Genomic DNA, 12267 nt, shown 5'->3' on the forward strand with positions numbered 1-12267 from the left:
CTTTTACGGTATGCAGTTATTGATAATTCTGGCTTTTACTTTGACTTTGTCTTTTGATTGTGCTTTAATGAATCCAAATCTTACGGAAATTTAAAAAAATTACAGTGTAACACATCTCTTTCTGCCCCAGAATCAACGTGGGACTTTTTGCGACTTATTCTCGACCTTGCTGTGAAGGTTTTGAAACCCACTGGAAAGTATTTTACACAGGTAGGGTAGTCATGCATTCCCATTTCTGTTCTGCTCATAGCAACAATAATCATTTAAAAATGAGTAATTGACCATTGAGCATTGTATGGTATACATGAATAATGCTGGTAGAAGAAAGTTAATTGATGTGTGAAGTTGTTTTTGTTAACGATTGGCATGTTCAGGAGAGCGAGTCTCCAACAAGAATCTTCTCATTCCAACCATATTAAGCGGGGAGGCCTGGAGTTTCTGTTTGATTATGCTAGTTTATTCAGTGTAATTCCTGTACAGGACATTTCTCATTTGCACCATTTTTCACATTTGGGCGCAAGGGCACAAATAGGTTTGGGACACCTTCAGGAGTTTAAAATCGGGGCATTCCGGTGCTGGATTGACACTATTGGAGGAATCATTTTTCAATAAGGCTGGAGTTCGTACCAAAAATGATCAACTGCAGCTAAACTGGAAACTCTTGCACCCCTGGGGTTCACGCTTTTGTCTGGTCCACCTTGACAGTCACCTTCAGTTAGTATGATTCATCGCAAGCGCATGTTCATGAGTGGCCAAGCTGACTGAAGTTCACCTTTCAGCACAGCATGTCTGCAGCTGAAGGTCTAATGTAGGCTCTGAAACTCTGATTAATTTCTCATACTACTTTATAACAAATAGTTTAAAATTATCTAACCAGTTTAACTTTTTAAACAAAGACTCAGGATTATTTCTGCTCCCTTTCGCTCATCCTTGGATCATTTAAGTAACAGAATATGGATATCATAGAACACACAGTGGAGAAGGAGGCCATTCGGCCCATCGAGACTGCACCGACCCACTTAAGCCCTCACTTCCACCTTATCCCCGTAACCCAATAACCCCTCCTAACCTTTTTGCTCACTAAGGGCAATTTATCATGGCCAAACCACCTAACCTGCACGTCTTTGGATGTGGGAGGAAACCGGAGTACCCGGAGGAAACCCACGCCGACACGGAGAACGTGCAGACTGCGCACAGACAGTGACCCAGCGGGGAATCGAACCTGGGACCCTAGTGCTGTGAAGCCACAGGTGCTATCCACTTGTGCTACCTTGCTGCCCGTGATATCGATACGGACGATGTATTTTACTGAGATGGTAATTTTGATGTGTTTCTAGGCACCAGTGATCTAATTGGCAATGAAGAGATAACAAATAGGTTAGACCAAGGAGAGCCAATGGATGTTATCTATCTTGACTTCCAAAAGGCCTTTGATAAGGTGCCTCACGGGAGACTGCTGAGTAAAATAAGGGCCCATGGTATTCGAGGCAAGGTACTAACATGGATTGACGATTGGCTGTCAGGCAGAAGTCAGAGAGTTGGGATAAAAGGTTCTTTTTCGGAATGGCAACCGGTGACAAGTGGTGTCCCGCAGGGTTCAGTGTTGGGGCCACAGCTGTTCTCTTTATATATTAACGATCTAGATGACGGGACTGAGGGCATTCTGGCTAAGTTTGCCGATGATACAAAGATAGGTGGTGGGGCAGGTAGTATGGAGGAGGTGGGGAGGCTGCAGAAAGATTTAGACAGTTTAGGAGAGTGGTCCAAGAAATGGCTGATGAAATTCAACGTGGGCAAGTGCGAGGTCTTGCACTTTGGAAAAAAGAATAGAGGCGTGGACTATTTTCTAAACGGTGACAAAATTCAAAATGCTCAAGTGCAAAGGGACTTGGGAGTCCTAGTCCAGGATTCTCTAAAGGTAAACTTGCAGGTTGAGTCCGTAATTAAGAAAGCAAATGCAATGTTGTCATTCATCTCAAGAGGCTTGGAATATAAAAGCAGGGATGTACTTCTGAAGCTTTATAAAGCATTAGTTAGGCCCCATTTAGAATACTGTGAGCAATTTTGGGCCCCACACCTCAGGAAGGACATACTGGCACTGGAGCGGGTCCTGCGGAGATTCACACGGATGATCCCAGGAATGATAGGCCTAACATACGATGAACGTCTGAGGATCCTGGGATTATATTAATTGGAGTTTAGGAGGTTGAGGGGAGATCTAATAGAAACTTACAAGATAATGAATGGCTTAGATAGGGTGGATGTAGGGAAGTTGTTTCCATTAGCAGGGGAGACTAGGACCCGGGGGCACAGCCTTAGAATAAAAGGGAGTCACTTTAGAACAGAGATGAGGAGAAATTTCTTCAGCCAGAGAGTGGTGGGTCTGTGGAATTCATTGCCACAGAGGGCGGTGGAGGCCGGGACGTTGAGTGTCTTTAAGACAGAAGTTGATAAATTCTTGATATCTCGAGGAATTAAGGGCTATGGAGAGAGAGTGGGTAAATGGAGTTGAAATCAGCCATGATTGAATGGTGAAGTGGACTTGATGGGCCGAATGGCCTTACTTCCGCTCCTATGTCTTATGGTCTTATGGTCTTTTGTGCATTGATTCATGTTTTTCCAAAATTTTCATCATCCATAGTAATGGGCAATAGTTTATCACTGTGATTTACACTAAAGGTTTCTAGTTTCAATTGGCAGCCATCAGAGGAGACACTGGCCAAACCACAAGAATAGTGAGAACTGCAGAATCCAAGGAGAAATTACCTGGAATTCTCTGGGCATTTCTTTAATTCTGCCTCTGGTGATAGACACTGATCTGTGAAACATCCTGCAAGATTTTCTTTCCAGAGTTTATAAGTATATGTGGATTAAGTTTATTCAGAGTTTCATTTTACCATTGCATTTCCTGCCACAACACAGGGACAGGAGATCAGTGCCACTGATGTCACCGTTGTGGTACTGCCCTGTTTGCTGCGCCTGCCCCTCGCCAACCCTGCTTGCCACTTTGCATGGAAGGCGACGCAGCGAGGGCAAAAGATTTGGAAGTGGAGTGACAAGTGGGTGGTGAGCAGGGCAGCAAGCCAGGCCCAAGATGAGCCAGCAAGCAGGGCGGCAAGTGAGGTGACTCGAGGTTGGGAATGGGGCAGCGATTGGCTGGCATACAAAACTGTTTTTGGAAGGTACTGCTACATCACTGGTAATGACATGATGGGCATTGTCACTGCATGTGTGGTTAGTGCACCTCTACAGTTGTGGTAGCAGTGCAGCCGTTTATTACTGTGGGCTCCATGGATGCCATTTAGATGCATTACAGCTAATGTGCACCAGGTGGCGACCAGTCCGTGCAGTAATGTTGAGCGAGGTATCTTTTGATGCACAACCAAACATTCTGAACACAATGAATATTGGGTAGATATGTTTGCTTTGATATCGTAATAGGTTCAAGAATACATGGTGAACTTCTGTATATTCATGTTTGACTATTTTTATTCATTTTCCATTTTGCAAATTGTTTGTGCCTTATCTGCCTGCTTGATAGAATGGAAAAGATCTCATTGCATTAGTTCAAAAAAGAGCAGGGCAGGTTTCCATAGTTCATTACCTGGTTATTATGGGACCTTGTGTGCTGCACAGCCTACATTACATCAGCAATTATGTTTCAAAAGTAATTAATTGGCTGCAAAGCAACTGAGAGAGTGGAGAGTCTTTACTGAGGCAAATGTTTATCTAGCAAAGGCGAGAATGGTGCAAACTGCACATTATGATAATGGTGGATGTAGTCTGTCAGTGGCTATATCCTATACACTGTGAATAAATGAAAAAATGCTAGATCTTTATCTTGTAATGAGGCAGGTACAATAAATCTCTGTCACTGTTAACTTGAATATTGTTGGAGAGAGATGTTGTCAAATCATTTCATCCTGCAGACATCCAAGACAAACACCAGTATGCCACATTTCAAAGGATCATAATTTATACTATAGGAGAAAAAGATGCTGAATATATGAACATTTATTCCTGTCGTGTAAATTTTTGAGTGTTTGAAACTTGGCATTCTTGCATTTGTATTTGTCCTGATGAGTACATGACAAAAAACTTCACCAACATGTCTCTCATCAGCAATATTCCAGTTCAGTGTTAAAGTGAAGTCGTCATAGTCCCAGATGATCATTGACTGGGGGGAATTTACTAATGCTCTTTGGGAGGGTTTAAACTAGTTCAGCAGGGGCTTGGGAACCTGAATTGTAGCTCCAGTATACAGGAGGTTGAGAGTAGTGAGGTCATGAGTAAGGTTTCAAAGTTGCAGGAGTGTACCGGCAGGCAAGAAGGTGGTTTAAAGTGTGTCTTCTTCAATGCCAAGAACATCTGGAATAAGGTGGGTGAACTTGCGGCATGGGTTGGTACTTGGGACTTCGATGTTGTGGCCGTTTTGGAGACCTGGATAGAGCAGGGACAGGAATGGTTATTGCAGGTGCCGGGGTTTAGATATTTCAGTTAGCTCAGGGAAGGTGGTAAAAGAGGGGGAGGGGTGGCATTGTTAGTCAAGGACAATATTACGGTGGCAGAAAGGACGTTTGATGAGGACTCGTCTACTGATGTAGTATGGGCTGAGGTTAGAAACAGGAAAGGAGAGGTCGCCTTGTTAGGGGTTTTCTATAAGCCTCCGAAAAGTTCCAGAGGTGTAGAGGAAAGGATTGCAAAGATGATTCTGGCTAGGAGCGAAAGCAACAGGGTAGTTGTTATGGGGGACTTTAACTTTCCAAATATTGACTGGAAACACTATAGTTCGAGTACTTTAGATGGGTCCGTCTTTGTCCAATGTGTGCAGGAGGGTTTCCTGACACAGTATGTAGATAGGCCAACGAGAGGCGAGGCCATATTGGATTTGGTACTGGGTAATGAACCAGGACAGGTGTTAGATTTGGAGGTAGGTGAGCACTTTGGTGATAGTGACCACAATTCGATTACGTTTACTTTAGTGATGGAAAGGAATAGGTATATAGAACATAGAATGTTACAGCACAGTAGAGGCCCTTCGGCCCTCGATGTTACGCCGACCTGTGAAACCACACTATTCCCTTATCGTCCATATGTCTATCCAATGACCATTTGAATGCCCTTCGTGTTGGCAAGCCCACTACTGCTGCAGGCAGGGCATTCCACGCCCTTACTACTCTCTGAGTAAAGAACCTACCTCTGACATCTGTCCTACATCTATCTCCCCTCAATTTAAAGCTATGTCCCCTCATGCTAGATATCACCATCCGAGGAAAAAGGCTCTCATTGTCCACCCTATCCAATCCTCTGATCATCTTTGTATGCCTCAATTAAGTCACCTCTTAACCTTCTTCTCTCGAATGAAAACAGCCTCAAGTCCCTCTCAGCCTTTCCTCATAAGATCTTCCCTCCATGCCAGGCAACATTCTGGTGAATCTCCTCTGCACCCTTTCTAATGCTTCCACATCCTTGCTATAATGCGGAGACCAGAATTGCACGCAATATTCCAAATGCGGCCGCACCAGAGTTTTGTACAGCTGCAACATGACCTCATGGCTCCGAAACGCCATAAGGACGATAACGGAATAGTGTAGATGGGCTTTAGAGTGGTTTCACAGGTCGGTGCAACATGGAGGACCGAAGGGCCTGTACTGCGCTGTTATGTTCTATGCTTTCCCCTTTGAGGGGGAGAGATGACTGGTGGTGATTTAACCTGAGGATCACCACACCTCAGGCGAGGGGCAAGGTTGAGAAGGAATAATAACCTTCATGAATAACCTCAGCTAGTACGGGAATTGATTGGCCTCGCTCTGCATCACAAACCAACTATCGAGCCAACTGAGCTAAACCGGCCCCATGTTTTCTTCAGTATTACCAAGCGACTGTTTGCATTAACTTGCTTCTATAGTGATCAGCCCACTCTCATCTCATTTTTAAATTCAGTGACAAATTTTTTAAAAATGTTGCACCTCTCAAGTTTCTCTGCTCCTTAAGGTTATGAACAAAGAAAAAGAATAGTACAGCACAGGAACAGATCCTTTGACCCTCCCAAGCCTGCGCCGATCAAGTGTTCCATCTAGACCAACTGCCTGTATACCCTCTCTGTTCATGTGTCTTTTCCAGATAAGTCTTAAGGTCGCTAACGTATCTGCCTCAACCACATCACTTGGCAGTGCATTCCAGGCTACCACCACCCTCTGTATAAAAAAGCTTCCCCCGCACAACTCCACTGACCTATCCCCCCTCACCTTGAACTTTGGCCCCTTGTAATTTTCATTTCCACCCTGGGAAAAAGCCTCCAACTGTTCACCCTATCTACACCCCTCAAAATTTTATAAACTTCTATCAGGTCACCCCTCAGCCTCCGCCTCTCTAGGGAGAACAATCCCAGTTTATTCAATCTCTCCTCATAGGTAATACCCTCCATACAAGGCAACATCCCGGTAAACCTTTTCTGTACTCTCTCCAAAACCTCCATGCCCTTCTGGTATTGTTGTCACCAGAATTGGACACAGTATTCCAAATGTGTCATAACCAACAGTCTATACAACCGTAACATAATTTGCGAACGTTTACACTCGATGCCCCGTCCGTATGCCGTATCTGGGACCATGGAGCTGTGAAGCAACAGTGCTAACCACTACTACCCTGTTCATTTGGACCTGAGCTGCTGTGCAAGAGCTTGATCTGTGAAAAGACAGCCACAGAAGACAGACTGGGTCCTGGAGTGTTGTGTTGTTAAATTACAAAACAACTTCCAGTAAATATATTGTCCAGTTATCTCGCTGCTGGCGCTGCCTCATTTGTACTGCATACTCTATCAACAACGTGTTTTCTAAACAGTACGGATGTACTGTTGAGGCTGTATAAGGCTCTGGTCAGATCCCATTTTGAATATTGAGAATGGTTTTGGGCCCCGTATCGAAGGAAAGAAAGCAGTGCTGACCTTGGAGAGGGTCCAGAGGAGGTTCACAAAGAATGATCCCCCGGTTGGAGAGCTTGTCATATGAGGAGCGGTTAAGGACTCTGGGTCTGTGCTCAATGGAGTTTAGAAGGAAGAGGGGGGATCTTATTGAAACTTACTGTCATGTGAGAGTACCTTTAAGAAATGGATGTTTAAGCAATGTACCTTTAAGAAATGGAGCTGATCATATTACTGAAGTGATGTCAGAGGGTGGGGGAAGCTGAGCTCACTTCTGCTTTTGGTTTCAGTTTGAGAGAGCAGCTGGGAGTGTCTATGTTTTGCTGAGAGCTGCAGGAAGAAAAGCAAGATTGCGGAGCTGAAGTCAACCAAGCTGATATATCTCTGCCATCCAACAGAAAATATATATTAACTGACCTGGTGTGTTACTGTTTTGAAGGTTTGAAGCCTTTTGGATGTTTAAAGGAACAGTTTGCAGGATTGGGTAGTGTTAGAACAAAGAAATGTACAGCACAGGAACCGGCCCTCCAAGCCCGTGCCGACCATGCTGCCCGACTAAACTACAATCTTCTACACTTCCTGGGTCCGTATCCCTCTATTCCCATCCTATTCATGTATTTGTCAAGATGCCCCTTAAATGTCACTATCGTCCCTGCTTCCACCACCTCCTCCGGTAGCGAGCTCCAGGCACCCACTACCCTCTGCGTAAAAAACTTGCCTCGTACATCTACTCTAAACCTTGCCCCTCTCACCTTAAACCTATGCCCCCTAGTAATTGACCCCTCTACCCTGGGGAAAAGCCTCTGACTATCCACTCTGTCTATGCCCCTCATAATTTTGTATACCTCTATCAGGTCTCCCCTCAACCTCCTTCGTTCCAGTGAGAACAAACCGAGTTTATTCAACCGCTCCTCATAGCTAATGCCCTCCATACCAGGCAACATTCTGGTAAATCTCTTCTGCACTCTCTCTAAAGCCTCCACATCCTTCTGGTAGAGTGGCGACCAGAATTGAACACGATACTCCAAGTGTGGCCTAACTAAGGTTCTATACAGCTGCAACATGACTTGTCAATTCATATACTCAAGGCATGCCGTATGCCTTCTTGACTACCTTCTCCACCTGTGTTGCCCCTTTCAATGACCTGTGGACCTGTACTCCTAGATCTCTTTGACTTTCAATATTCTTGAGGGTTCTACCATTCACTGTATATTCCCTACCTGCATTAGACCTTCCAAAATGCATTACCTCACATTTGTCCGGATTAAACTCCATCTGCCATCTCTCCGCCCAAGTCTTCAAACAATCTAAATCCTGCTGTATCCTCTGACAGTCCTCATCGCTATCCGCAATTCCACCAACCTTTGTGTCGTCTGCAAACTTACTAATCAGACCCGTTACATTTTCCTCCAAATCATTTATATATACTACAAAGAGCAAAGGTCCCAGCACTGATCCCTGTGGAACACCACTGGTCACAGCCCTCCAATTAGAAAAGCATCCTTCCATTGCTACTCTCTGCCTTCTATGACCTAGCCAGTTCTGTATCCACCTTGCCAGCTCACCCCTGATCCCGTGTGACTTCACCTTTTGTACTAGTCTACCATGAGGGACCTTGTGAAAGGCCTTACTGAAGTCCATATAGACAACATCCACTGCCCTACCTGCATCAATCATCTTAGTGACCTCCTCGAAAAACTCTATCAAGTTAGTGAGACACGACCTCCCCTTCACAAAACCGTGCTGCCTCTCACTAATACGTCCATTTGCTTCCAAATGGGAGTAGATCCTGTCTCGAAGAATTCTCTCCAGTAATTTCCCTACCACTGAAGTAAGGCTCACCGGCCTGTAGTTCCCGGGATTATCCTTGCTACCCTTCTTAAACAGAGGAACAATATTGGCTATTCTCCAGTCCTCCGGGACATCCCCTGAAGACAGCGAGGATCCAAAGATTTCTGTCAAGGCCTCAGCAATTTCCTCTCCAGCCTCCTTCAGTATTCTGGGGTAGATCCCATCAGGCCCTGGGGACTTACCTACCGTAATATTTTTTAAGACACCCAACACCTCGTCTTTTTGGATCTCAATGTGACCCAGGCTATCTACACACCCTTCTCCAGACTCAACATCTACCAATTTCTTCTCTTTGGTGAATACTGATGCAAAGTATTCATTTAGTAACTCGCCCATTTCCTCTGGCTCCTCACATAGATTCCCTTGCCTATCCTTCAGTGGGCCAACCCTTTCCCTGGCTACCCTCTTGCTTTTTATGTACGTGTAAAAAGCCTTGGGATTTTCCTTAACCCTATTTGCCAATGGCTTTTCGTGACCCCTTCTAGCCCTCCTGACTCCTTGCTTAAGTTCCTTCCTACTTGCCTTATATTCCACGCAGGCTTCGTCTGTTCCCAGCCTTTTAGCCCTGACAAATGCCTCCTTTTTCTTTTTGACAAGGCCGACAATATCTCTCGTTATCCAAGGTTCCCTAAAATTGCCGTATTTATCCTTCTTCCTCACAGGAACATGCCGGTCCTGAATTCCTTTCGACTGACACTTGAAAGCCTCCCACATGTCAGATGTTGATTTGCCCTCAAACATCCGCCCCCAATCTATGTTCTTCAGTTCCCGCCTAATATTGTTATAATTAGCCTTCCCCCAATTTAGCACATTCATCCTAGGACCACTCTTATCCTTGTCCACCAGTACTTTAAAACTTGCTGAATTGTGGTCACTGTTACCGAAATGCTCCCCTACTGAAACATCTACCACCTGGCCGGGCTCATTCCCCAATACCAGGTCCAGTACCGCCCCTTCCCTAGTTGGACTGTCTACATATTGTTTTAAGAAGCCCTCCTGGATGCTCCTTACAAACTCCGCCCTGTCTAAGCCCCTGGCACTAAGTGAGTCCCAGTCAATATTGGGGAAGTTGAAGTCTCCCATCACCACAACCCTGTTGTTTTTACTCTTTTCCAAAATCTGTCTACCTATCTGCTCCTCTATCTCCCGCTGGCTGTTGGGAGGCCTGCAGTAAACCCCCAACATTGTGACTGCACCCTTCTTATTCCTGATCTCTACCCATATAGCCTCACTGCCCTCTGAGGTGTCCTCCCGCAGTACAGCTGTGATATTCTCCCGAACCAGTAGCGCAACTCCGCCTCCCCTTTTACATCCCCCTCTATCCTGCCTGAAACATCTAAATCCTGGAACGTTTAGCTGCCAATCCTGCCCTTCCCTCAACCAGGTCTCTGTAATGACAACAACATAGTTCCAAGTACTAATCCAAGCTCTAAGTTCACCTGCCTTACCCGTAATACTACTTGCATTAAAACATATGCACTTCAGGCCACCACACCGCTGTGTTCAGCAACTTCTCCCTGTCTGCTCTGCCTCAGAGCCCCACTGTCCCTATTCAATCGTTCTCCCTCAATGCTCTCACCTTCTGACCTATTGCTCCCGTGCCCACCCCCCTGCCATACTAGTTTAAACCCTCCCGTGTGACACTAGCAAACCTCGCGGCCAGGATATTTATGCCTCTCCGGTTTAGATGCAACCCGTCCTTATCTAGGTCACACCTGCCCCGGAAGAGCTCCCAGTGGTCCAGATAACGGAAACCCTCCCTCCTACACCAGCTGTTTAGCCACGTGTTTAGCTGCTCTATCTTCCTATTTCTAGCCTCACTGGCACGTGGCACAGGGAGTAATCCCGAGATTACAATCCTAGAGGTCCTGTCTTTTAACTTTCTGCCTAGCTCCCTGAACTCCTGCTGCAGGACCTCATGCCCCTTCCTGCCTATGTCGTTAGTACCAATATGTACAACGACCTCTGCCTGTTTGCCCTCCCCCTTCAGGATGCCCTCTACCCGTTCGGAGACATCCTGGACCCTGGCACCAGGGAGGCAACATACCATCCTGGAGTCTCTTTCACGTCCACAGAAGCACCTATCTGTGCCCCTGACTATAGAGTCCCCTATTACTATTGCTCTTCTGCGCTTTGACCCTCGCTTCTGAACATCAGAGCCAGCCGTGGTGCCACTGTTCTGGCTGCTGCTGTTTTCCCCTGATAGGCTATCCCCCCGACAGTATCCAAAGGGGTATACCTGTTCGAGAGGCGGACAGCCACAGGGGATTCCTGCACTGACTGCCTGCCCTTTCTGGTGGTCACCCATTTCTCTGCCTGCACCTTGGGTGTGACCACATTTACATAACTGCGATCTATGACGCTTTCCGCCACCTGCATGCTCCTAAGTGCATCCAATTGCTGCTCCAACCGAACCATACGGTCTGTGAGGAGCTCCAGTTGGGTGCACTTTCTGCAGATGAAGCCACCCGGGACGCTGGAAGCCTCCCGGACCTGCCACATCTCACAGTCAGAGCACTGCACCCCTCTAACTGACATTGCGTCAATTAATTAAAATTAAAATTAAAATTAAAAAAAAAAAAATTTTTTTTTAATATATTTTTTTTCAAAATTTCAAAGTTATTGTTAACTATCTGTTTCCTAGCACTAGATTTCTAATAGAAATGCGAAAGCTAAATATAGTACTCTCTGATCTCTGGCTTAGATACCCCTCTAAATTATAATTAAGTAATTATGTTTAATTAGTTACCAATGCTTAATTTTTTAAATTTAGTGTAGATTCCCAACCAGCCACTCAGGCCACAGCTTTTCTGTGATGTCACTTCAGTTTCCCCCCGACACACACAATTTGAAAAAGGTATAAAAGTAAAAATCACTTAGTTACCTTCTTACCTTCTGAGTGTCTTAGATGTTCTCAGGTTCTCTCCCTGACAGAGACTGCTCCTCCACCTCCGAACATTGACCTGCACAATGCTTATAATATAATAATAATATAGTATGGCACTTACCTCACACCAATGGGTCTTATTATTAGGTTAGAGGAGGAGGGCGGGTGGGAGACCCTACACGTGTAGTGTCTCGGGTTTCCTCTCCACCAGAATTTATTGGTTGGGGGGGCTTCCCAGACGTCCGTGGGCCGAAAAAAATAAAACCGAAAAGATAATTGTTTTTTTAAAAGGATAAACTTACCTCCCAGAAATCACTTGCGCACCTCTCCCGCTGAAATCGACTGACCTGTTCCTGTGAAGGTAAGTGTTTTCTTAAAAGGATAAACTTACCTCCCAGGAATCACTTGCGCACCGCTCCTGCTGAAATCGACTGGCCTGTATTATTTTCGGGGTTATCTTTGAAGTAAGGGGTGTTAAGAGATCCAATGTTTATTTAAAAGGTTAATTTGAGTTCATGGAATAAACATTTTGTTTTAAAAAAACACGTGTCCATAATTGTAATACTACACCTGGGGAACAAGCCATGTGCTTCAAAAGCAACAATCC

At 45.3% G+C, this 12267-nt stretch overlaps 1 protein-coding gene across 1 annotated transcript in view; it reads left to right on the forward strand.

Moving 5' to 3' along the window:
• Positions 1 to 12267, forward strand: part of sms (spermine synthase) — a 200369-nt gene that overhangs the window by 139973 nt on the left and 48129 nt on the right. Inside the window, exon 9 of the mRNA XM_072514447.1 lies at positions 131 to 210. Coding sequence (XP_072370548.1) covers positions 131 to 210 — 80 coding nt within the window. The remainder of the gene's footprint in view (positions 1 to 130; positions 211 to 12267) is intronic.

The sequence above is a fragment of the Scyliorhinus torazame genome, chromosome 8, assembly GCF_047496885.1.
Source record: "Scyliorhinus torazame isolate Kashiwa2021f chromosome 8, sScyTor2.1, whole genome shotgun sequence".
NCBI classification, from domain to species: Eukaryota; Metazoa; Chordata; class Chondrichthyes; order Carcharhiniformes; family Scyliorhinidae; genus Scyliorhinus; species Scyliorhinus torazame.